The sequence below is a fragment of the Lissotriton helveticus genome, chromosome 7 (genome assembly GCF_964261635.1).
Source record: "Lissotriton helveticus chromosome 7, aLisHel1.1, whole genome shotgun sequence".
Lineage (NCBI taxonomy): Eukaryota > Metazoa > Chordata > Amphibia > Caudata > Salamandridae > Lissotriton > Lissotriton helveticus.
Genome location: NC_136068.1, coordinates 1,593,365,585 through 1,593,393,577, shown reverse-complemented (window position 1 = coordinate 1,593,393,577; position 27,993 = coordinate 1,593,365,585). Strand labels below are relative to the sequence as shown.

Here is a 27,993-nt window from a genome sequence, read left to right as displayed (position 1 = left end):
GCATATCTTGTTTGAAGCTGACAAGATAGACAAGGCAGGAAGCCATATGGATCAGGCATGGACAGGCTTTCAAAAATGTTACAAAAGGATCTACTATTCACCTCAGAGCGGACTGGAATCTGGTCCTCAAAGGATGGTTGTGACAATTAAATTCGATCAAAAATTCAATGCACTTCATTTTGAATATGGAGAGGCCCAGCCACAATCACTGTTTTTTTGGAAATGTAATTACCATAATAATATACCGACAAGTGTCAGACTCTTAGTGACCAAAACAAGTATGGGAGAAAATATTTTTTATGACATCTTACCACTTTTGTGTATGATTGGGTGAGAGGGGACAGGAGGCATTCTGTACCAACTGGTATTGAGAATTCTTGCAACTCTATTTGCTGGTATTGCACACTAAGTCACTCAGTGTGTTCTTGTGATATCCTTCTTTGGCATCACATTATCACTATGAAGGAGATATGTTTTACCTGTCGATAAAGCGAATCCTTGCTAGCCAGCTCATTTTCTAGCTTGTCGTTGATGTCATGCAAGGAGGTGGCTTCCCGTTGTGCACTCAGATATCGCTTCTCCAGGGTGGTGATTCTCTCCTCCATATCTTCCCTCTGTGCAAGAGCCTTTAAGGAGCAGAGACAACAGATGAGACTTGGGGTGAAGGAGCGATGAAGAAGAAAAAAGAGAAGAGAGACAAAGACCCTAAGGGCCTTATTTAGAGTTTGGCAGATGATATACTCTTAAATCAATGGGGTTCACCCACAGAAACAAAGGACCTGGGTATGAATGGTATAAAGAAAGATGGTCCTTGATTATGATTTAAGTAAGCACTTAAATGAATTTCATTTGTTTTTCACTTATGCAGTTAAATTCGCATACATTGATTCAATCAAAACAATGGGAGAGAGTGGCAATTACCCCACTCTCCATATTGCAAGTTCAAGTTCAATATAGCTTATAGTAAAAGTCAGATAGCAGGTGGGATATCAGTTATGTTTTGACTGAGTATACTCTACATAAGACTCTAAATTACGCCAAAGACTAAGAACTTGAGCCACCCCTTGGAAACTGGAACTGATGCACTGCATCCGATTTAGTTCAATGAGCACCCAATGGCTTACCAAGCACCTACTGTTCTCCAGCCCAGTGCACTCTTATTCAGCACCATGTACAGACTGGTAGTATATAATGACTAAAATTGGGTTAATCTCCCTTACAATCTTTACAGCCTAGATCCATCATGTTTCACTCTGTACACTAGGAATCACTTCTTTAGCACAATGCACATCATTGGTACTGTCACTCAGTAGCCTGTGTTCTACTCCCTAAACGATGGATTTAGGCCCAGATCTTTGCCCTGGGGTGAATGTATGACATTGTTCTGCATTCTGTCCATCAACAGTTCTTTTTGCATTTGTCACCCCGAGTGGGACGGGTATGCTCAGACGTGAGTCCCGTGCTCTCCATGCCACTGGAATCAAGCTATCCTGGCTTAAGAGGGGTGAAACCCCAAAACCGGTCCTAGGATGCTTGTTTCCAGTCCAGGGAGGGCCTGGCAGTTCGGGCTGGACTGTTCCCATTGGGCGCAGGGTCAAGACTGATTTGCATATGGCTGAGTCCAAACTGGAATGGCATGGTGAGCAAAAAAACGATGGATTTAGGCCCATATCTCTGTACTGGGACGAATGTATGACATTGTTCTGGATTCTGTCCATCAACAGTTCTTTTTGCACTAATCCCTAGTACGTCATTAAACCTCATATTGTTATACTATCTCTATCCACTTCGAGGCTCAGTATCCTGTAAAAAAAAAGCTTGGATCCCTGGCCTATCACAAAGCCTAGCAGGGTTGCTCGGTATTCTGGGCAATGCATTCTGATCACAGCAAATCTTGCACTGTCTTGCTATACCCCAGACTCACCTCCTTTACATCCCGCTGCAGCTTAGCACTCATCTCCTCTGATTTAATAAGGTCCTTTTGGGCAGTGTTCAGCTCCTCTTCAAGCTCTGCCATCTGTCGGCACATCATGGTGAGACGTTCCTTCATCTGACAAAGCTCCATCCTCTGCTTCTCCAGCAGCTCTTCCAGCTCTGGCTCCCGTCCACCTCTTGGTTCCAGGTGCAAAGAACCATTCAGAACAGCCTAATATGGGGAAAACAGCTTAGTGAAATTTTGCAGTACCTATGAAGCTAGCACGGGACACATTGTGTCCTGGATTCTGACAATAGTAATTTCAAAGATACAACATGAAGCACAGGAACCCTGAATTAGTGGGAGTGATTCCCTTTTTTTTAGGCATGCAGTCACTCTGCAATAGGATATGTATTAGGAATAGCTCACTAGATAGAAAAGCTTCCTGATCCCTGGTATGCATACTAGTCTAAGGTTTGCATTAAGAATGTGTTGTTAGCAAAGAGAAGCTTCTAAACTCTGAGGTATGTGAAACTGGGATATATACCATGACCACTGGGGCCTGACAAAGATCACAGGAGTTCAAGCCATACTAATGGCAGAATGGGTGCCATCAAATAGCTAAATAACAATAACACCATACCGCTCTTCCGCATCCACCCTGTCAACTCTTTATTTGTGGCTCTGTAATCAATGCAAAGGTATTGCAAAGGTCCCTATCCCAGCAGAGCCTGCACCAAGCTCTCACAAAATGGCATTGTGCAAATCCAGCAAGTAGTTAATCAATTCAACATGGATTGTAAAGAGAATATCTGCTATTTCACACCTTTGTCTAAATGTCAATAGCTGTGGGTCATTTTGAAGTATTTCTGTGCCGATGTTGACTGCATCATGCTCAGTTAGCTCCTGGACTATTCCCTTAATTCTGGGTTCCTAGTGACTGTCGAAGGTCCACAGGCACTGCAGCATACAAAATGGAGTATGCCTGAGGTTACTTGGCGATGTCACCAATGCACCGCATTGAAGTTCCAAGAGTTTCATTTATAAATTTGGACCTTTGAAAAGAGTAGAAATTGTTTTGGAATCCACTTTATTAAACTCTGATTGCTCTCATATAAATTATGTGTAGTTATATGTAACTCAGTTTCCACTAGAAGAGGGTGTTTTTTTTGCTAATACTTTTGTTGTCGTTTGACGAATCTTCACAAAACATTAAAAAACACAAAAAGGTCATCCACCTCAGTTCCTTCCTTCCTTCCTGGATAGTTACAGGGTGATCCGTCACACAAAATTTTAGGCAATGATACAGAAAAATGGCAGAACAGAATTACATCAAATTTGCCAGAAGCTAGATCTTTACCTAGAAAGAGTATTTGTGTGCTTTGAACCCACTCAACAGCTTTTGAGAAATGAATGTAAAAAAATTGCAACATCTTGTGCTGCATGACTCCCATAAAACAAGTATCAGAATTAAAAAATAAAGCATTCTGATTGGCTATAGGGACTTTTTTCCCCTCGGCCAACTAGGTCCCACAGGACCGAGGCCTCTGACTGGTTGGACGCGTCATAAAGAGAAATTCTGCAGTTGCCATTACAGGACTCAGTTGTGAAAATAAATAGAAAAAGACATAAGGGGGTAGGGAAGGGATAGCCTGACCCCCAGCCCTTTTGCATGGGGAGGGAGTGGGTCCCAGATGGATCCCACTGGGGTCAAAATGTAATAATATATATATATAATATATATATGTTTTTTAATTGTTGCGCTCCCGTGGTACTCCTGTAGGAGTTAGGGCAGCCCCCGCGGGGTCCTACAAAACGTTGTTAAATTAAACAAAGTGGACTGGGGTCTGTGGGGCGCTTTCCACCAATGAGGTTTTAGCCGCCTGCCGGGGTTTGGCGTAAGGCTTGGTCATAGGCCCAAGCCTTGGTGCCAACCCCTTGCCAAAGTCCGTGCTCTGGATGGGGCAGGCCACAGATGTATGGTAATATTATCTTACTTAATGTTAAAAGGCAAAGAAATTCACTGAAAAATACTGAACACCTCTCATGACATCACTGATGACATCTCAGTAAATTTCGAAGGTTTTTTAAATTCTATTTCCTAACTATAACGTCCCTGTACTCTTTGATTTATTAAGTGAATTTGTATGATTTTTTTTAACTACTAGGTACATGTGCACAGTGGTGGACGAAGGGGACGGGGCATCTGGCCAGCTCTCAGCAATCCTGCTGTGTGGGTCCTACTGGAGGTAACAGTAGGAGATGCTGGCCCCCCAAGGACCTTCAGCATCTAAGCAGACTTCATCCCCCACCCAGTATTGTGCAAGGAGGCACATTTACAGAGTGGTGGAAAATGGAGCAGGGATTCTCCAAAAGCTCACAGCAATCCCACTGTGTTGGGCTTACTGGAGGTAAAAGGAGGGGTTGTTGGCCTCCAATGACCCTCAGCAGCCAAGGGGTCTTGATACCCCAACCAGAAGCATGCCAGGAGGTGCGTTTGCAGAGTGGTTGAGAAAGGGGGTAGGGCCTCCGGCAACTTTGCCTGGGCCAGCCTTTAAAAAAATTATTATTAGGAGTGGGCCATGCGGTCTCCCTCCCCAGGCCCATTTCAGACCCGGGGACCCCATCCCTTGAGGCTTAGCCTTTTTGCAATGGAGGAGGGGTGCCACGTGGCCCCCATCCCCAGCGTGATTCCAGCCTCGGGGACCCTATCCCCCTGGGCCCAGCCTCTTTATTCTGGCACCCCGTGACCTGTTTTTGGGGACCGCGAGGGAAGCCCCAAGGCCCTCCTTGTCCCTGCTGCTCCCTGTGACAGACTGGGTACTGTCTTTTAAGGTACCGTTAAAAGCCAGCACCCTGTTTGTAAGAGCAATGTTTTCATCTATTTCTCTGCACACATATTTGCATGCGGAGAAACAGATGAAAACTCTGCTTTCTGCAAGCTGGGTCTAGTTGACAGCTCCGGCTTGAAGAAAGCAAAGTTATGTTTGCTTTTGCTTGGTGAAATCAAACAGCTGCTTCCCAAGGGTGGGAACCTCAGGAGGTAGCAGGAGCCGGCACTGGAGGTTGGGGTCCCTAGGTCCATAAATGGCTCCACGAGGGGTAGCCGTGCGGCCTCCTCCCATCTTAAATATTTTTCCCAGGGAGGTGGCAGTACGCAGGGGGTGTGAAACAGACCCACTAGAACCTCCTACATTAATTTTTTTAAAGCCCCGGGGAGAGGCGGTCTCTGGTGCTGCGGGGGTCCCCCATTAATTTAATAAATTGGCCTGGAGAGGTGGCGGTTCCTGGGGCCAAGGGGGATCCGTGCAGACTCCTGCATTGATTTTATTTTTTGCACTGCAGAGATGGTGGTCCCTGGGGTGTGTGCAGCCCCATTGGGCTCGCCCGCACACATATTTCAATGTACCCTAGGGAAGTAGGGTCCCCCATCCCAACCCAAGAGGCCTAGGGGGGGTGAGGGTGTTCCTACCCTGCCCCTTCTCTTTTTATTTTGTACTTTGTTTTGGAACTTGGCTCAAGCAGAGGTCCAAGATGGCTGAAAACACTTCCTGGTATGGATAGTTGACAGCCAATCAGATCTCAGCACGGGATCGCAAGGGTTTGTAAAGCCTTTGCATCTCTATATAAACAAACTTGAATGTATTTTAATAACTCTGCAACTACATTACTGATTTACACCAAATCACAAAAAGGCACGTCCCTGGACCAATATCTACCTTACTGCCAAATTAGGTGCAATTCCGTTCATCAGTTTGGTCTGTATTTGTGTCTAAAGTTCCTGTGGGAGTGAACATGGGGAAAACGTGTTTTGTGAACCCCCCACCCCCTGCTTTTTCTTGGCCCACGCTTGACGGATCACTGTGAAACTTTCCAGACAGCAGCTGAAGTGAGTGTCAAACAAGTTTTGAAAGTTCTGCGAGGATTTGTCAAACGCTCTTCCTATGGAAACTAGGTCCCAACTAAAACTACCTACCGCAAATAGGTAATATATATATATATATATACATATATATATATATATACACACACACAGTGTGTGTGTATCTCTGCAGAGGGCATTAAATGGGGGCATTATACTTCAGCTTAGAACAAGGGAACAAATTGACACTTTCAGAGCTCTGTAATGTGGAAGTAAGATTACAAAAGCAGTTTTATCTTCTCAGTCATTACATTTTCTCACATAATCATAAATTGTAGATTGCCCAACAAGCTTAACCCCAACTCAAAACCCTGAAATCAGTAGAACAGAGGGCTCATTATTCATGGACGGCTGGTCCTTTGGAGTATCTGTGCTGGAAACAGACTCAATGCAGTAATGGTTTACAAAAGTATGGCCTGACCTCCAGACAGTGGTCTTGTGGATGCATAGATTTGGGACATGGCTCACAAATTATTATGCAAGATTCTATTTGGCTGGCTATTACTGTTTTGAGAAGTCTAAACCAGTATTAGACGCCCCATAGATTACATAATAGCTATTCGATATTATGTACACTGGGATTTCTATCTAAATAGTAATACAGACCAGACAAATTCAAGATGTGTATGGTTCTCTCTGCCAATGACTTGGAAAGAATATTAGACGAAGAAAAAGTAGGTAAATAGGACATAAAAGTTACCTTAGAAAATAACTAAAGATAGCTTTAAGCTGATCTTGAGGGATATACCTCTCCTTTCTAGGGGATGTAATAACCAATAAGGCATCTTTACAAGTCAAATGCTGATCATCTGCTGTGTGCACATGTTCAAAAATGGCCACATTAATTTAGAGTGCTAACTTTAATCTCAGCAGTGATGAGGTCACCTAACTGAGAGAAAAATCTTTGAGGACTTCTTGAAAATATTTAGTCAATGTAAAGGTTAACACTAACCAGCTGAACTGGGGTTCTAATAGGTATCAAGCCACCAAGTGCTTTAGGTTGCCACAAACAGAATTAGAAAAGTAAAGAAAGCAGGAATGTTAAAGGAACCAAAAATCATTGAGCAGAGCTTGGATTCCCATCAATTATCAGCGTGATCAGTCTTATCGTCTGGTTATCCACCGATATGGATGATATTTCGCCTGATCATGGAGACAGACTTCAAACAAAGGGATTCGCTCAATGGAATCAGAATAAGGACCCCAGAGAAAAGTGAGACAGACTATGCAATATTTTCAGTCTGTGACCACATGGAAATCAGAAAGCAGTGCAAACCAAAACAAAAGTGTGTGATGTTAAAATAGTCATGAGGAGAAAATACAGGATTTATTAGAGTTATCACCTCACCCTCTAATCTAAAAAACAGAACAGTGCAAAGAGCAGTATTAACAAATAACTGCTAGATTATCACGGCCAACATGTTTCAGCCAATAGGGAAAGAGTGCCCTAGGCTTTCGTCAGGACCTCTGTTCTTAACAATTGCTACTGCTTAAATCACTCTCAAAATAAAGTGAAAAATAGAAAAAAACATAAAAGGTTGGAATTAATACAACCTACTTCAACATATCCTCCGCTTCAAGAGATGCAGATGGCATCTGTAGAAAACATTATAAACACATTCCTTGTTAGTTCACTCTTCCTACGGAACTCTGTAGTGTACTAAGCAAACAAGTGGCGTGATATGCATCATCTCATTTAATAGTACAAACATTAATGCCTCACCCGTCTTGATCGGGGACTGTACCTCACCTCACCTGGGCCTAGCTCAGGATTAAGAGGCCCCGCTCTAGAAAAGAAAACGACAGGGGGGAAAAAGGGGAATAATGTAAACACTCATAGTTTATACCCTCCCACCTTAAACCCCACACCTATGTCGTAATTCTCTTCTGGCTTCAAATAATACTGAAATACTCCAAAAATGCCTTGCAAAGAAATCTCCTCATAGCATCGTTGCTCACTAGTATTTCCAACATGTTATTAGTAAAAACCTAAATAAAGATATATCCTCCTCGGGGGACTATCTGTGGATGACATCTAAAATGTATGAAGTTCTTTAATATAACGGGGGACAAGAGTGGTCAGCTTCTCAACCCCAAAATCTTTCAATCTTGAAAAGCCCGCATTCTCTGAAAAACTCCTTCTGCAACTTAATATAAGCCAGGTTCAGGCGAAAAAACCTTAAGAGGGCCACTAGAAACTGGGGTCACGCTATAAAAACAAAATTATGGGCCTCCAAACTTACTGCGTCCCCTCCACTTAGGCTGAAAGTGAAACCCTTCACACAACTATGCAGGTCACACAAAGCCTACCTGTCCGTCGTTACCTCCGGCGTTTACTGAGTCAAGGGGGAGGCAACGACAGAACTAGGCGGCGTACTTTTATCTCTGAACTATTGATTCGAGACAGGTGTTTCATATTCCCAGTACTAACACCTAATTGGTGCAACGGCGTGTAACAATAAAACAATAAAACGCGCTTCATTTAATCTGAAGCCACCAAACTTTATTAGTATTATCGTCCATTAGGACTAAACAAGACGAGTTAGAAACACCTTGATTTGTAACAGCTCCCTCTACCCATTATACATATGGGGCCGAATTCACAACATCTCCAGCTTCTACCACGCTTAGTGCACCCGCTCGCCAGGAAACGGATGCTGTTTTGATGACATTAAAAGCATAAATAGTTATGATGCTTACTTGTAATTCCAAAGCGGTCCCTGGAGACACTTCCGAATTGGCCAAGCTTGTCCAGACCCGCGCGTTCGGCGCTCCGAACTACAAAATGACGTCACCAACATGACGTTTGTAGTTCAGAGTGCGGTGTTCGTATAACATTGTTACCCTTGCGGTAAACATAAGGAAGAATACTTCCCCGAACCAGACAAAAAAATCATAGAGCACAATCGCTTATTTCTTTTAGTGTGATAATCAGTATATTGCCGAGATTGTCCCGACCAGCGAGTTCAACGCCCCGAACTACAAAATGACGGCGTTAGCATGACGTTTATAGTTCAGAGTGCGGTATTCATATACCAATGTTATCCTTGCGGTGAACATAAGGAAGTGTACTCCCCCGAACCAGACGAGAAATACAGAGAGCACAATGGCTTATCTCTTGTAGTGTATCAATCAGTATGTTGTCCACCAATGCATTCATCTAAATCTGTGTTCGGCCAAAAGAAGCTTTTCCTCTGTGAGACAACAGGTACCATTCGCTCGAGATAAATAGCCAAAACATCAACTTTAAGAACTGCTGAAGATAATAGTGTTTCAAAAAGAGAGATCTAGAGAACTGTAAATCTGTGTTATAATGAATAGGTGTTAAATGTTGAATCGATCTTAAATGAAGGCTACCATGTAACCCGAAAAAATCATGGTTGCACTGTCTATCCTGTATATGGCATTCTCCATAGTCCAAGTCAAATAGACACTGATTAACTATTTCAATAACAGATACACATTGTCCCTATCTGTGTCGTCAATGTTCATCAATAAACCAAAAATATGGTATATCTAGAGTCTGTCGTAACCTGTAAGGTGGCCTGAACTCCTCCTCTAGATCGTCTCAAAGCTACCAGGTACTACAAGTCAGACTCCCAACAAAGGAGAGTATCAGGGCGATCACAGACTCGTCCAGGGTATATCATCATTTAGACCTTGCACATCACTATGCAGTCTGAACACCCATTTCTGTTCTTTGGTGAACAAGTATTTGGAAATATCACTGCAGTGTGAAGGTATGAATGGTTTCTCAAGTACTATCCGCTGAAAATCCTCGGCTCCGTGGTTCATTTCGACAAAGTGTCTGTCTCGTAAGCTTTTTCAGAGTTTTTTTGCACCTGAATGAGCATGTATGTTCCAGCATGTGTGATTTGACCTTATGGGGCGTCATACCAACATACTGGATCTGGCAGGGGCAGCTCAACAGATAAGATTCTCGCTGTTACAGTTCGTGAAGGTGGATTGGACCCAAGGTCGGTCCGTCCCTATGTCAATAGATGTAGAATGTTTAGTCTGAGGACAGACGGAACAGCCCCCACAGGGGTGATGGCCCACAACCGCCGGTAGGTCCCATAGTGTCCCCACAGGTCTCCTGGGTATTGATTTAGGGCGTGTGTGCACCAAACGATCCCGTAAGTTACCTAATCTTTTAAATGCGAACAATGGTGGAGCAATTTTCTCATTACAGCAATTCAAAATTCGCCAATGTTTGCGAATAACCCTCTGTATGCTATTGGCTTTAGTACAGAAAGTGCTCACAAATATCAAGCGGTCCAAGGCTGGTTTGGTAACTGGAGGTTCTAGAAGAGCTGCGCGATGGTTGTTCCTAGCTCGTTCCAATCGGCGTTTCACCAGTTTGCGTGCATAGTGTCTAGATATTAACTGCTCTGTCAAGCCTTTGGCGTGGGTTCTAAATGAGCTGTCTGTTGAGCAATTTCTTTGCACACGAAGAAACTGCCCATAGGGCAAATTATCCCTTAGCGCTTTTGGATGTTGACTTTCATTTAGCAGTAAGGAATTGCTTACATTGGCGAATTTTGAATTGCTGTAATGAGAAAATTGGTCCACCATTGTTCGCATTTAAAAGATCAGATAACTTACGGGATCGTTTGGTGCACACACACCCTAAATCAATATCCAGGAGACCTGTGGGGACACTCTGGGACCTACCGGCGGTTGTGGGACATCACCCCTGTGGGGGCTGTTCCGTCTGTCCTCAGACTAAACATTCTACATCTATTGACATAGGGACGGACCGACCTTGGGTCCAATCCACCTTCACGAACTGTAAAGCGAGAATCTTATCTATCTGTTGAGCTGTTCCAGATCCAGTATGTTGGTATGATGACCCGTAAGGTCAAATCACACATGCTGGAACATAAAAGCTCATTCAGGTGCAAAAAAACTCTGACAGAGCTTACGATACACTTTGTCGAAAAATACCACGGAGACGAGGATTTTCAGTGGACAGTACTTGAGAAACCATTCATACCTTCACACTGCAATGATATTTCCAAATACTTGTTCACCAAAGAAAATAAATGGGTGTTCAGACTGCATAGTGATGAGCAAGATCTAAATGATGATATACCCTGGACGAGTGTGATCGCTCTGATACTCTCCTTTGTTGGGAGTCTGACTTGTAGTACCTGGTAGCTTAGAGATGAGCTAGAGGAGGAGTTCACACCACCCTACAGGTTACGGCAGACTCTAGATATACCATATTTTTGGTTTAATGAAGAGCATTGACGACACAGATAGAGACAATGTGTATCTGTTATTGAGATAGTTCATCAGTGTCTATTCGGCTTGGACTATGGAGAAAGCCACATACAGGACAGACAGTTACTTTCTGCCATTCCATGTGCAACCATGATTTTTTCGGGTTACATGGTAGCCTTCATTTAACATCGATTCAACATTTAACAGCTATTCATTATAACACAGATTTACAGTTCTCTAGATCTCTCCTTTTGATACACTATTATCTTCGGCAATTCTTAAAGTTGATGTTTTTGCTATTTGTCTCGAGTGAATGGTACCTGTTGTCTCACAGAGGAAAAGCTTTGGCCAAGCACAGATTTAGAGGGTTGCATTGATGGACAACATACTGATTGATACACTATAAGAGATAAGCCATTGTGCATCACTGTATTTCTCGTTGGTTCAGAAGAGTATACTTCCTAATGTTCACCGCAAGGGTAACATTGGTATATGAATACCGCACTCTGAACTACAAACATCACACTGGCGACATCATTTTGTAGTTCGGGGCGCTGAACTCGCTGGTCGGGACAAACTCGGCAATATACGGATTATCACACTAAAAGAAATAAGCCATTGTGCTCTATCATTTTTCGTCTGGTTCGGGAAAGTATTTTTCCCTATGTTTATCGCAAGGGTAACAATGTTATACGAACACCGCACTCTGAACTACAAACATCACGTTGGTGGTGTCATTTTGTAGTTCGGAGCGCCAAACGCGCGGGTCTGGACAAACTTGGCCAACGCGGAAGTCTCTCCAGGGACCGCGTTGGAAATACAAGTAAGCATCACAACTATTTATGCTTTTAATGTCATCAAAACAGCATCCGTTTCCTGGCGGGCTGGTGAGCTAAGCATGGTAGAAGCTGGCGATGTTGTGAATTCGGCCCCATATGTATAATGGGTAGAGGGAGCCGTTACAAATCAAGGTGTTTCTAACTCGTCTTGTTTAGTCCTAATGGACGCCAATACTAATAAAGTTTGGTGGCTTCAGATTAAATGTAGCACATTTTATTGTTTTATTGTTTTATTGTTACACGCCGTTGCACCAATTAGGTGTTAGTACTGGGAATAGGAAACACCTTGCTCGAATCAATAGTTCAGAGATAAAAGTACGCCGCCTAGTCCTGTCGTTGCCTCCCCCGTGACTCAGTAAACGCCGGAGGTAACGACGGACAGGTAGGTTTTGTGTGACCTGCATAGTTGTGTGAAGGGTTATAGCCTAAGTGGAGGGGACGCTGTAAGTTTGGAGGCCCATAACTTTTGTTTCTATAGCGTTACCCCAGTTTCTAGTGGCCCTCTTAAGCTTTTTTCGTCTGAACTTGGCTTATATTAAGTTTTTCAGAGAATGCAGGCTTTTCAAGATTGAAAGATTGTGGGGTTGAGAAGCTGACCACTCTTGTCCCCCGTTATATTAAAGAACTTCATACATTTTAGATGTCATCCACACATAGTCCCCCGAGGAGGATGTATCTTTATTTAGGTTTTTACTAATAACATGTTGGAAATGCGAGTGAGCAACGATGCTGTGAGTATTTCAGTATTATGACAAGCCAGCAGAGAATTACGACAGTGGTGTGGGGTTTAAGGTGGGAGGGCATAAACTATAAGTGTTAAAATTATTCCCATTTTTCCCTTGGTCGTTTTCTTTTCGAGAGCGGGCCTCTTAATCCTGAGCTAGGTCAAGGTGAGGTGAGGTACTGTCCCCGGTCACGACGGGTGAGGCATTAATGTTTGTACTATTCATTGAGATGCATACCACGCCACTTGGAGCTTGTTTGCTTAGTACACTACAGAGTTCAGTTGGAAGAAGGAAATAACTAGTAATGTGTCTATAATGTTTTCTACACATGCCATCTGCATCCCTTGAAGCGGAGGATATGTTGAAGTAGGTTGTATTCATTCCAACCTTTTATGTTATTTTCTATTTTTCACCTTTTTTCACTTTATTTTGAGAGTGATTCAAGCAGTAGCAATTGTTAAGAACAGAGGTCCTGACGAAAGCCTAGGGCACTCTTACCCTTTTGGCTGAAACATGTTGGCCGTGATAATCTAGCAGTTATTTGTTAATACTGCTCTTTGCACTGTTCTGTTTTTAGATTAGAGGGTGAGGTGATAACTCTAATAAATCCTGTATTTTCTCCTCATGCCTCTATTTTAACATCACACACTTTTGTTTTGGTTTGCACTGCTTTCTGATTTCCATGTGGTCACAGACTGAAAATATTGCATAGTCTGTCTCACTTTTCTCTGGGGACCTTATTCTGATTCCATTGAGCGAATCCCTTTGTTGGAAGTCTGTCTCCATGATCAGGAGACATATCATCGATATGGGTGGATAACCAGATGATAAGATTGATCACTCTGATAATTGATGGGAATCCAAGCTCTGCTCAATGATTTTTGGTTCCTTCAACATTCCTGCTTTCTTTACTTTTCTAATTCTGTTTGTGACAGCCTGAAGCACTTGTTGGCTTGATACCTATTAGACCCCCAGTTTAGCTGGTGAGTGTTATTGTGTAAATTGGGGATTGGAACTGTGGCTGGTCGGTAAAATATCCCTTTGACACAAATTTCCTTGTTGTGTTTTTCAATGTAAAGGTTGCCAAAAAAGGACATTTTCAGTAAGCAGCAATGGCAGCCAAAAGAAAAATATATAAATATTGATATTGTATTACTCATAAAATATAGTTGGGGTCAGTTATTTAAAGCCAGGGTCAAGGATCTTGACACATCCTGGCAAGAGCGTCTTGTCTGCACAGAAGCTTGTTATGTGGTTGGATCGAAATGATAATCCATATACCACAACAGACAACGTAAGCCTGGGGCATTGAGAAATTTTCTTCAACATGTGTTTTCCTCAGCTTGCTGATCACTCTGGGAGTAATCGTACACAACCATCACCTCTTTAACCTCAGAAGAGAGGAGATCAGCCACCAGCTCACCACCATCCTCAATACCTCCATAAATACAGCCACCTTTCTAGACACATTTAAACATGTGGAGGTAAAACCCCTCCACAAGAAACCTTTGGCAGACCCCAGCGAGCTTCACAACTGCCAACCAATCTCCCTGCTCCTGTTCCCCACCAAAGTCCTGGAGAAGGCCTTCAACCTCCAACTCTCCGAAGACCTGGCGAGAAAACCTAATGGATCCTCCCTAATCAGGCTTCAGAACCACCCACAGCACCTAGACAGCCCTGATAGCCGCAACTGACGACATCCGCATCCTACTCAACAGAGGAGAATCAGCCACCCTTATCTTCCTACCACTCCGCAGCCTTCTACATCATCTCCCACCTCACACTCACTGATCAGACTAAGCCAGACAGGAAATACAGACTATGTACTGAGATGGATGGCATCCTTTCTCATGGGATGCGCCCAGACGGTCTGCCTGCCTCCCTTCACCTCGCAACCCAAGCACACCATCAGCGGTGTACCCCAAGACTCACTTTTTAGTCCAATGATACTCAGCTCATCCTCTAGTTCTAAGTGGACTCCACCTCAACAAAGACCTACTTCCACAACTGTATGAAGTACCTCACCACCTGGATGAAGAACAACTGACTGAAGCTCAACTTGGACAAAACTGAAGTTCTGATCTTCGTCAGACACACCGCTCTCTCAAATCATCCTGGACAGCGAAATGTCCATGAAACATCAGTTCAATGCCATTTCCTCAACCAGCTTCCACAGTGTCCGCATGCTCTGCAAAGTCTTCAGTTGGGTTCCTGTCAGCACCAGGAAAACGGTGACGCATGCCCTCATAACCAGCCGACTGGACTACAGCAATTCACTCTATACTGGGACCACCACCAAACTCATGCAAAGGTTCCAGACGATCCAGAACACAGCTGCCAAATTGAGGCTCAACCTGCTCAAGAAGACACACATCACCTAGCACCTGAAGAACCTCCACTGGCTGCTCATCCAGAAGATATGGCATTTCAAGCTTCTGACCCTTGCCTATAAAGCCTTTCATGACCAAGGACCTGCGTACATGAACCACTGCCTGCATTTCCACCAGCCGAGCAGGAATCTCCGCTTTGCAAACCTCGCCCTCATGTAGATACCACGTATCCGCTGCTGCTACTCCACAGGATTATGCTGTCTTCATGTGATTTATACACCCCGAGATCCTGGTGACTCGGACTGACAGTCCAGCTATATAATTAAGCTGATAGACCCTCTGTGTTTTCTGTGTTATACATATAGAAGTTGCTGGGGATAATAACCAGGTACGGGTCTTTAAACCTTATATCCCTTGGACCCTCCCTGAATCCGTTTTGTTGTTGATTATTGTGGAGCAGCTTTCTGGCTGCGGGTCCTTTTTTAGTGTGACTATACTTGTAGATAGCCAAATACAGTTACGTTTCATAGAACTGTTTTACAATAGTGTGAGACCTTGGTCCCAAATAGTGTGTTGACCTTGTCTTGGTTTCTCAGACATCATTATAACACATTCAACAACCATCATGGCCGAAATAAGTGGGATTGCTTATGATGACTCCATATATAGATTCATCCTGGATAGTATGCCAAGCGTATTGGATACACCTTCCATAGCTACCACTAGTACAGGAGACGAGTGGGCCAAAGTGCTGGTCCTGAAAAAATCGCATGCCCGGACATTGGTACATGGTATAACTATGGCTGAATATCTCAGGGCTAGTTGTGCCCCGCCAGGGCTAGTGGTGTCCAATGCCACTCGACTATTCTTGCAAGATAAGAGCTTTTTGAAAGATTGGTCCCTTATAGCATGGAGATGCACCAGGGACTGGTTAATACTGATTATTAGTACAGCTAAAAGGATAGCTGACACCATCTTAGTCGAGATACAGGTCCTGGAAGCAGCCATTAGAACAACTGTAACATTTTGTTAAAAAAAACAGCAGGATGAATCTAATAAAAACTCCTGTGAGTTTAAGGATAATATCTTACAAACTAAATTGGATGAATTCAAAAAAGATTTGTCCAAATGGAAACACGAATGAGTGTACCCTTACACCGCCAGAGTACAGGAATAATGGTAGACGTTATGGGTCGAACTATTCTAGCTCGGGCTCTAATGGCAGCGATTCTGACAACACCAATACAGGCATACCTACTTTTCCACAACGAGGGAGGGGGAGGGGTAACAGGCTCTATCCATATGCCAACCAACACATGAATCAATACCAACAGTGGTGGCCACCTACACCTTGGGGTTTTCCACCTAACCAACATCAGGCATACCCACCACCACCCCCTAACTTCCAAGGGTTTCCTAATGCTTTTGATTCGCAACATTTTTTAGGGTTTGGCCCACGCCGAACCAGAGGCAAAAGGAGACCGGCACAGCACACAGGGGTTCAATGGGAAGATCAGACAGGTCCCCATACAGGCACGCGGAGCCAAACAGCCAAGAATCAGAAGGCGGGCCCGTCGGGGAATCATCCCTCGTAGTCAATCTATCAACAAAAACATTGAGTCCCCTTGAAGAACAAGTACTAAACAAAGGTCTAGGATTTGTTATGACCAACCATGGAGGCCCTTTCTCTTTTCAGTGCGAACTAAGCCAATTTTTTTAGAAAGCTTAGGCTGCACTACCTGTTTAAGGATAAGAATAACGAAGAATCTCAGTATAAAGATACCAACACGGGTCTCAGAGCCAAATCTAAATTCCAACCACCTGCACACATGGTTCCACCACAGGTTTTGGCCTTCGAGAAAGCGGTTGTGGACGATGTTGCTACGCTTTGGAGCACAAAAGTGAGGTCGTTTAACAATTTGACCAAATTGGAACAGGCAACACTCAAATCACTTTCGGAGGAACAGTAAATAACTATAAAGCCCGCCGACAAGGGCGGCTCTATAGTTATTCTCAATACTACTGATTATCAGGCAGAGTGCCTCAGACAGCTGAACAATAGACAGGCATACTCTCCTCTGCCCAAAGACCCCACTGAGGAAGTTATTAAACAAATAAGGGACATTGTTGAAGAGGCCCTCTCGGAGGGGTGGATCACCCAGAATGAGGCTACCTTCCTAGTTGCTAAACATCCTGTAACACCGTATTTTTACCTTTTACCTAAGGTGCACAAACCACAGAGGCCGCCGCCTGGCAGGCCCATTATTTCAGGAATAGGGTCTGCTCTGGAGCCGCTTTCCACCTTCGTAGATGTTTTCCTGCGGCCCATTGTACAACAAATGCCCACCTATTTGCAGGACACCAAAGACGTGTTACGTATCCTGCCTGAAATAGACTTTGATACCGAAAGAGACCTCTTGGTCTCTTTCGATGTAGAATCATTGTACACCTCTATCCCTCAGGATGAGACTTTAGAAGTTGTAACATCCATCCTGAGGGAGAACATCGGTGAGACAATCACACCAGTACCGTTCATTATGGCTCTAGCCACCTTGGCCATGAAAATGAACTATTTTAAATATGAGGACAAAGTTTTTCTCCAGGTATCTGGCACTAGCATGGGCAGCGTTTTTGCGCCGAGCCTGGCTAATTTATATGTACATCAGTTCGAGCACCAACACATACTGACTCCCAACAACCCCTTCCACACCTCGATTAGGTGGTGGAAGCTTTATATCGACGACGTGTTGGTGGTGTGGAGAGGCTCTTTGGATTCTGTCAAAGAATTCCATATGTGGTTGAACAGCAGAAACCAGTACCTTAAATTTACGATGGAGGCACATAAAGAAAGGATTGCTTTCTTGGATTTGTCCATCTATCCTACACCTGCAGGCCTGCAGAGTGAGCTTTACAGGAAACCTATGGCGCGTAACTCCTTGCTCCTGTATGAGAGCTACCACCCTAAGTCCCTACGCCAAAACTTACCTTACGGGCAGTTCCTTCGAGTATGCAGAAACTGCTCGAGTAAGGAGGACTTTGATGCACATGCACGGAACCTTTGCACACAATTGAAAGACAGACATTATCCTAGCTCGCTGATCAAGAGGTCAAGGAAAAGAGCAATGAATAACAATAGAGATGCCCTTCTTGAACCTCCCATTGCTAAACCACCACATGAAAGACTCACATTTGTGAGTACTTTCAATACTAGGAGTAACAGTATCCAGAAAATTGTGAGAAGACATTGGCACCTTCTCAATCATAGCAAAGAAAAGATAGCGCAGCCCCTATTTGCGTTTAAACAGGCCAGTAACATTTGGGACCGGCTTGTACACACACGCCCCAAAGAAACCAGAAAGAAAATTGGCGAAACCCTATGGAATCTCCCTCCTGTGGTGGGTCACCACCCTTGTGGCATTTGCTCTGTCTGTCCTCAAACGAATCATACCAGAGAGATAGACATGGGTACGAATAGACCTTGGGTGCAGTGCAATTTCAGCAATTGCAACAGCAATAATTTAATCTACATGCTGACATGTATATGTTCCATTCGATATGGGGGCATGACAACTCGAAAAGTCCGCACAAGAATGTTAGAGCATAAGAGCTCTTTTCGCTGCAAGAAGTCCCACACGAAACTCACACGACATTTCTTGGAGAAACAGCATAATGCAACTGATTTCCAATGGACTGTCCTTGAGAAGCCCTACATACCTGGACACATAAGTGATGTGTCGAGTTACCTTTTCTCAAAGGAACAAAAATGGATTTACAAGCTCCAGACAGATAAATGTGGATTAAACGATGATATTCCATGGACCCTATTATAGGGTTCCAACCACGGGTTTAGCTTACCTCAGCAGAGGCCCCCCATTTTGTATGAACGTAGATATTTCAATATGAACTGAGATATACACTTTTGGGTTGTATAGAGGTGTTATACTTTAACAAATACAACTATATAAGCGGCGGCGGCATAAGTTTCATTAACACAAAGAGGGCCGAGGCTTAGTATTGCTGCAGCTTGCATTATTACAACTAACACACACCTTATAAATATGACCTCCAGAAGAAGTGTCTGTGTTTCGAAGTTGGAGCAGACTATGTACCACTAATATTTCTTCATTTACTGTTGGCCGGTGGTTCTTGGAAATACACTGTTGGCGAGAACCTTTACTGTAGACACAATGATTCTATATTGCCATACTTATAGTCTGGCTGACACGTCTTAGAGTATTGATTATATAACTCTATCCTTCAAAACAAAGTTAGAGCATTTTTAGATAATTGACGGGATAATATCCAGTATTGCTGCGGTCATCGGTATAGTAAACATACTACCACAAACGGGCAAGTCGATATCATCGTTCAGTTCATATCTTTCAAGGTGCTGTGAGACTTGCAATATAACATAGAATGTCCTGTAATGTAGAGCGCCGTATTTCTAATGCGTTTGTATTTAGCGCAATGTCCAGCGCTCTACTTTTGTGCCTTTGATCATTGGCACAATTAATAACACTGAGTATAATAACACTGAGCATGATAGGGTTCTGATCGGAAGCATCCTTGTGCTTTCTATCACCCATAAAATCCGATACTAAACGAACTACAAAGATGGAGGAGATGATCTCATTTAGTAGTTCTGGGCCTGAAGTGATTACCCGTAGCAACTGCAATGTAACAAACTACAAAGATTGAGTGTATGATGTCATCCAGTAGTTCTAAGCGCGAGTTCTCGCGCGATTTCGAGCACAAAGTAGTGCGCCCCTAAATCCATCAAAAACAGGGTGAATAAAAAGTGCTCCTGTTTTCAAGTTACTGAAGAAGCAGGGAGATGCCACTGGGGACTAATCAAACCACTCTGGGATCACATAACATATACAATTCAAGACCTTCATTAATAACTGAGGCGGAGGGTTACCATACAATCAACCCCCGGAGACACTATTAAAGAAGAGACCATATACAAGTTGGTGCCTCCCCCAAGTCTCAGATGGAAGCTTGAGGTACCGACGGATAGGTGAGTCTACAACAGATCAGACTAATAAGGAGTCTTTTTAATCCCAGTATGTAAATACAGTTAGAGAGAATGTTGTTGATTTAGTTTGTAGCTTTTGACTAGTGACACTAGTAACACGTAATATATCTGTATGAGTACAATTTTGTGTTAGATGATAGACCTGGGAGGCTTTGAGGCAGGGCGCACTAAGTTTGAGTGCTAGAGTCTCATTACATGTTGGTCCCTAGATATAAGGGGATTTTTTATACAGGAATCACATTGGGCATATCAATAGGCTGTGTAATCTACGCTTTAGGGTGCTCCATTTCTGTTTCCCTTCTTGTATCTATGTAGCGCGGGGCCTCGTACAACCTGAGCAAGGTCCAGGTGAGGTGAGGTCCTTCTCCCTACCATGGAGGGTGAGCATGAATATATTATATAGTTTTTTCATTTATTTTTGGTGATACCAGGTGTGTGGGTAACTGACACAGTCAGTCCATAATTAACGACTATACATTTTCCTCCATAGAATTTGTATTTCCTTTTTGACATGGAGGGCTAATGTCTGCGGTTGTTACAGGTTGTACCGTATTCAACCTTTCTAATTTTTTATTTCTCTCACTTTGGTGGTGGTGGTGTTTCTTTTGTTTCACTACTACTTGTGCAACTATTGAAAGAACAGAGGCCCTAAAGAATGCCATGGGATTTTATACCCGATAGTCAGAAACATGTTGGCCCGTTATCAGACAGATATTTGTTTGACTGTCTCTCTTGCACTGTTCTTGTTTTTTAACTAGGAGGTGTGGTACGTCCGCAGAATAAAGTTATTAGTAGGAGGACACTCCATCCTATTTTAAAGTCACTATTTCTTTGTTGCACTGCTATTCACTTGACCATCAAGGATCAGCCATCACTGACGGTTCGCATATGTTGGTGGACCAAATCCTTAACCAGCAATAGATGGTGCGGTTATTGCTGTCCCAATGATCAGGGGACCAGACTGACATGCACTTGGGTTTGGCCAAATGATAGGACTGATCACTGAGTCTATTTGATGGAAACCCTTCACTAATTGTTCTGGATTTGTCAGCCATGTATGAATGGTCTGCGCTGTGCTGGCTTTTCCTATACACATGCTGTTCACCGTATATTGAATTATGCTGTCTTGTGATTTATACACCCCGAGATCCTGGTGACTCGGACTGACAGTCCAGCTGTTGGACCCGGTCCTTTGGGCAGGTTCACCCCGAGACTTTTTTGCTTTTTCCCAGCCTGTTTTTGGAACCTGGGTTGGTGATTTTTAGGCCTCTACGCACTTTTTCACTGTGGTGCTCTCTGTGTATGTGTGGTGAGCGACCTGCCCTCCCATAGGAATGAATGGGGAATATGTATGCCCATGGTAGATTCCTGATGCGTGGGGAGTGCAGGGTCGAGTTTGATATGTGTGAACTCGTGAACTCGTGAGAATGAATGCTGCATAATGGTATATGCGGCATGGCTGTGTCTAGTCTAGAAGTGCCACTTTTAGAAGTTGGCATATTTGTGTAGTGAGTCTGCTGGCACGTGATTGGGTGATGAGCCTGACCCAGGAGTGCCTGGGCCTGCTTGTGGATTTACTGTCTGGTTTGAGTGGGACAGGGGCTGCAGGGCCCCCGGAGGGGGGTCGGAGCCATCCCAAGGATGAAAGGCCCCATCTGCTATCAGGGAAGTGGGAGGAGATGGTGCCGGGCTGTGTCTGTCAGCCCACCATGCTGGCTCTCCCTCCTGATGGCCCACTGTCACCTCTGACCTGAGGCTCACAGGAGAGGGAAACCAGATACACCCAGGGTTCAGGGCTCGCTAGCACAAAGACTTCAAAGACTTCAAAGCCTTTTCTGTGTATAAGAAGGGGCTGTGTCCCCTTCCAAAATGTTCTTGTTCTTGCTCTTGAGGCTGACTTGAATCTACCAGGGACGGGCGCTGCCCAGCCCCTGGATGCCTGGAGGACTCCTGATGGACTCTCCTGGATCCCTGGACTCCTGGGGGACCCCTCTGCCCTACCTGGGCTGATGGGGGGACTTGGCTTTACCCCTGGGAAGCTCTGGGACCGTTGCAGCATGGAGGAGCTGCATTTTTCTGTGGAAAGCGCTGGAACTGTGTTTCTAGCGCCTGGAGGCGCTGAGCTTCACCCTGAGCGCTCTGCCTGTTTGCTAGCACTTTGGAGCGCTTGATTTCCCCCTAGCGCGTAGGAGCGCTTTATCCTTGGCCATAGCGCTCAGGAGCGCTTTATTGTGTTCTGTTTATTTGATTGATTGGGCCGATCGAGTGCCTACCTCGATTTATTCTTTTTTAAAGAAACCGGTGCCCACCCGGCATTTGCCTCCCATTCACCGCCGCCGCCCGGGCTTGGAATTGCCTGAAGACCCGAAGGCGCCGCGCTCTCATTGGCTGAGAGAGCCGAGCCCCCTCACCAACGCCGCGACGGGATAGGCCCGTGCGGCGCAGCGTCATGGCCCTTGTCGTGCCGTGATTGGAGGAGGAGAGGAGACTCGTCAGCGGGGCCGCGACGGGATTGGCTGGTCGAGGCGGCCCCGGGAGGAAGAAAGAAGAAGGCGCGGGAGATGGCGGCCGTTCGCGGGGCTCCTCTCGGCTGAGGGAGCCCCGAGGAGAAGAGACGGCCGGTTGGCAGGGCTCCCGTGTGCCGAGGGAGCCCTGCAGAGAGAGAGAAGGCTGGCGCGAGGCTCCCCGCATGGAGGGAGAGCCTCGAGTGAGCAGAGATCTGCCGTCGCCCCGCCCGCGATGGGCTGCCGGTGAGTCTGGGCTGAGGGCCGGGCAGAGTGGGGCAGAAGAGAGGAGGGGCGCCGGGACACGTTGTCGGTGTCCGCCCCCCCACCCCCAGTGGCGCGAGCTTACGCCTGTTGCCAGTGCAAAGCCACGAGGGCTTCAAGGGCGGCCCCAGTTGGCAGTGGGTCGCCCCCACGTGTGTGAGCCCAGAGAAGCTCAGAGGGGCCATAGTTTGTTTAAGAGTCTGTTTGGCTCCAGAGAGGCTCCCCGCGCGCAGTTGTGATTAAGAGCCCAGCGAGGCTCCAATGACTGGGGCATGTGTTATGCCAGAGCCTGTGTGGCTCCAACCTTTTTCGCAGTGTTGTTCTAGGGCCAGTGAGGGCCCCGGCGCAGTTTTCTCCAGCTGCCCAGCAATTAGTGGGCAAGTGCACCGTTTAGGCGCAAGATGGAGAGAGAGTCCCTGCGGGGGACAGAGAGGGCACAGTGGTGCCAGGCCTTCACAGCTGCGCAGCACTTAGTGCCAGCTGTAACGTTTAGGCCCTTGTGAGTGTTCACAGGTGCCCAGCAAGTAGTGGGCACCTGCATCCTTTAGGCCCCTGACGTTGAGACTCAGGGCGTGCTAGCCCCAACAAGGCCAGTTGGCCTAGGGACTGCCACAGGTGGTGGCTTATGTAGGTTGTGCGCAATTGTATGGGTATTTGCACCTCTGAATGTGATTTCTTGCATCATGCCTTATTCCTGCACCTCTGAATGTTTTTAGACATCATGTGACTTTTGCGCTACTGTATTATTCTGGTACCTCTGAATGTATTTTTATTTCATCATGTGCTTTATTCTTAACACCGCTGAATGTGTAGATTTATGCATTATGTGTTTTTCTTTACTACTCCTCTGAATGTATATTTAGGCATCATGGGTAATGTGTTCTTTCTTAGACCCCTAAATGCTGTGTGATACTTAGGGTGTTGTGCTTTTTAGTACAGGTGGTCCTAGTGAGGTCCTGGTCCCCTGCGTGACAGTCTCCTAAGGGTTTAGGGTTGCGTAGGTGGTACTTACCTGTTCCCAGTAGATACTGGATGTGATCTATAACTGTTACTTTGTGTTACAGTGAAGTTTATATACTTTTATTCTAATTTCTGACAAGTATTTCTATATCTGCGAAGTGTTGATTCTGACAGTGGCCCATGTGGCCCTGTCTTGTAAATAATCCCTTGTGAATATTGCCGTGCCCGTTGGCACAATGTACATGTGTGATTTCTATCTGATATGTTTTGACAATACAAGTTATTTTAATACAACCTTGTGTGGAGTCTCTTTTGTGGTGTACCTAGTATGTTGTTGCTGTTGTGCGCTGGCGCAAATGCTTTACACATCGCCTCCGAGTTTAGCCTAGACTGCTCGTGCCAAGCTACCTAGAGGGTGAGCAGGGGTTATCTTGGCGTGTGACTTCCTTGCCCTGACTAGAATGGTGGTTTCTGCCTGGCTTTGGCGTCAGCCTTAGCCTACCAGAAATAGCCGGTTCTAACACCAGCTATATAATTAAGCTGATAGACCCTCTGTGTTTTCTGTGTTATACATATAGAAGTTGCTGGGGATAATAACCAGGTACGGGTCTTTAAACCTTATATCCCTTGGACCCTCCCTGAATCCGTTTTGTTGTTGACTCCACAGGATAAACCTTCTTCCCCACCTGCCACCAAAGCCTGAAACGCCCTCCCCCTTCACTTCCACACACTTGCTGACCCACTTCAGAAAGGGACTCAAGACCTGGCTCTTTGACTGATACCTGCAGCACAGTGCCTGGCTACTCTATACGGTGATTAGCTGCACTATACAAGTACTGCATGAATGACTGAATGGTGCTACCATTGCTATTCACTTTAAGAAAGTAATAGGCTGGCTTCAGGCACAAGGAAAAGACACTGCACTGGTAGTATGCTCCACCAATTCAGTATCTTAGTAAACATCAGTGTCTCATGCAGAGTGCAATATGAACAAATGTGTCTAGCAAGTCAGTAATAGCCCCCATCCAGTCGCCTTGGCATAGTTGAGGTTGAACACAGGGGTTTTCGCTTCCCCTGCACCCCTTAAGGTATACTTTGGGGACATCTCTCATGGTTTCCAAGCCCATGGACTTTAGAGTATAGCTTTATGTTTGATTTTTTTTCAATATAATCTGTATTGCTCAAAGAGAGTAGACCCAGAGAATAGTAATAGCAGGCTTTTATGCTACGTGTGATGTGTTAAAAAAATGTCGCTGCGAGGAAGGTCCTCTCATCGATATAGCTGACATTAATCCACTGCAGAGAGATCAGCAGTGTTTTGTTGGAAGCAATCATATCCTCAATCAATATCTAGTGTCTTCGGCCCTTTGTGCTGGAAGATATGGAAAAATCTTACCAATGGAATAAACAAAGAATGTGATCATAGTGTATTAACAAGAGAGTGAAACTTTAAGCTCGCGTATTAGTAAATAAGGTAATACAGACTCCCATGATAAGGAGATCCATTCTTCTGCTCTCCTTCACTAGTAGATATGTGTATCCTTAAGAAGTGCACTTTTTTTTGCTGCAGCCACCACTAAGATCCAGAACATAGATTTCACTGACAAATTTGGAGTCCAAGTTAGCAAAGCTGGACATTTTCTATAGTCTATTAAGTCAACTGACAAGACTGTCTGAAACTTCTCCATCATGGGTTACTGAAGCCACAAGAACTGTAAATATTGCCTGCTGCTTCACAAGGAGAGCTTCAAATATAACTCATATTTGGACAGTGGTGAAGCAGGTTTCTATTTTAAGTTTCCACACAGCCCAGTAGCAGACTTTATGAAAACTCAAGTCAAAGGTTTCAGGGGAAAGAACTATTCAATCTCTACAGGAGCCTGTATCAGTATTAGCATTGCATATTCTCGGTTTTAGGGCAGGTTTCATGACGACAGGCTATTCTCATGTACTAGATTTTCTGAATTACTTCTCTCTAGGGCAGAGTACCTCCCTAGGCCTGTTGTATGCATATGTTGTATCACTGAAATTGTCATCAGGAAGACTGCATTTGTGAACTTATTTTTTGGTTGTTTCTTCCTACATCTCCGGTAACGCTTTTCCAAAGAGTAGTCATCTCTTGATATTTTTTAAACTTTAATTCTTTAGAGGAGAGTTAGTGTGTTGATGCTGAATACAAAGATAGTGACAACCTTTGAATGAAGAGGTCCTTAATATCAATAAAGTCATTGGTGTCAAAGGGTGCCTTGAGGGGGAAAAAGAGCACCCAGAGCCTTTCAACCTCACGTCATATAAATGATGCAATGCAGAGCACCTCAACATAGACCGTGACCAGGACCAACAGTGAAGTCAAGACATCGCCTGGCAATCAGACAATAAACAACAAACACTTTGTTATTGTCATCCGTTTCTACATTTTCCCATCATATTAAGGGCATCCGTCAAAGAGAGCAGAGGGAATGACTGAAGAAAAATATATAGAGAGAAAAACCATTACTGAACACTAAGCTCTCACCTTAGAAAAGGGCACTGGCTAGGCTAAGAGGTCTGACATTGGATGTCAACCATCTGGATTTTTATCAGTACTTGTTTTGGCATGATATTTGTAAAACTGATGTTTCCTATTAAACATAAAAAAAGGCCACAAACAAAAACAATTTTGGTCTCAAAAAGCACATATTGGCATAGTAGTTCTTGGCACTAACAAGAACTACTTTGTGTGCAGATGGGGGATGGCCTGATGTCAATGGAACAAGGAGTATTGTTGTGGAGCTCCCGTCCTCATTCCATTATCTGGCCCCATCCTGACATTAATCCGGAGGACTTGACCCTCATATCCTGGCCCCACTAGATGAGGGGGCTCTCAGCACCTCTGAGGAGGCAGTGTGAGCAGGAGAGATCTGGGGGCTGAGATATTTATGGCACGCCACCGCAAGGCAGCAAAATGGCGGCCAGAGTATAAAGAGTGCTTGGACGTGGACACGTCGGAGAGCAGAGGCGAAGGTCACAACTCGGCCAACTGCAGGTCCCAGCTAATCGCCCCAGTGATTGGCCCTGCAGAGCAAAGGGTGCTGAAGAGGCACCTGCTAGTGACAGCGACTCCATGACGGTAGCAGCCCTTCCCTGGGAGGCATGGAGGGAATCAGTGAGGCCCAGCAGAGATGATGACGGCGGCGCTATAGGTGAGGTAAGCCCTGCGCATATTGAGGTGCCTCTGCAACAGTCTGCAGAGGTCTGCAGCCTGAGGGGGAGCCTACAACCCTTCACCCCTACAGCAACAAATGGGCCCTTTGAGTGCATGATTACATCGTGGAGTGGCTGGGGTCGGTGCTGCTCTGCGTGTCAAAGTGGTATCTGCTCAACCTGGGGCATTTGGGCCTTGGCAGGGGCCTGTGTGGATTGATACAGCACTGCGAAGCTTGATACGCTTGGTGCAGGGTCCCTGGGTCCCTTTGGACTGTGCCACAGACGCCAGTATACTCAGACCTGGAACAGCATGGTGGAGAGCCAGGGCAACCCTGCCCATGGGCCCAACGATCAAGCACCCTTCATCAGGAACGAGGCGAGAAACTTGTGAATGGGATGCAACAAAATGGATCACCATATGAACTGGGCACGGATATAAAGGGTGGCATTTCTTAATATAGCCACTAGTTGGGAGTTCTGTTGCCCTTGTCCTCCTGCTACCTTTTACCTTGGGTGCTATACTTCTGAGGCTCTTAACCTCCTGGCACCTGCCTAAGATTAACACATGTGTGTCCTTTATTACTGGATAACTGGCAAGGGAAGCGTCAGCAGACACTTTAAAGTCTATTCTTTAAGCTATTAAAGACACTAAGGACGCCCTAATGGACACTGTTGTGGTGGACATTGGAATTCTACGCAACGATCAGCGCATAATGTCCAAGTAAACCACTAATAATGCGCAGACTCACTGACCTGGGGCCTACTACTGGGGCACTAAAAGACAGAGTGCTGGAGATTGAGATGGGGCTCTGTAAGCTAGAGTACAGAGTGGAAGACGTTGAGGGAATGGCACATAGGAACAACATATGCTTGGTAAGGTTGCCGGAACGTACTGAAAGCTCAAATACTGTTGCTTTCCATGAAAGCTGGGTATACGACAAGGTTGCTCTGGAGGACCTTCCAGTTTCTTCACCCTGCAGAGAGCACACAAGGTCCCGGCTCGACAAACCTCCAGGGGCACCTCCAAGTAGTGGCTAAACTGTTCTATTTCTGTGATCAAGATCACACCCTCAAATAGTGTTTA

General features: G+C 45.0%; 1 protein-coding gene across 1 annotated transcript in view; it reads right to left on the bottom strand.

Annotated features, from left to right (window-relative positions):
• PPFIA3 (PPFI scaffold protein A3) overlaps nucleotides 1-27,993 on the bottom strand; it is a 963,828-nt gene that overhangs the window by 513,193 nt on the left and 422,642 nt on the right. Inside the window, exons 8-9 of the mRNA XM_078655169.1 lie at nucleotides 1,925-2,146; nucleotides 480-626 (exon numbers count right to left, since the gene is read on the bottom strand). Of these exons, the coding sequence (XP_078511295.1) occupies nucleotides 480-626; nucleotides 1,925-2,146 (369 nt within the window). The remainder of the gene's footprint in view (nucleotides 1-479; nucleotides 627-1,924; nucleotides 2,147-27,993) is intronic.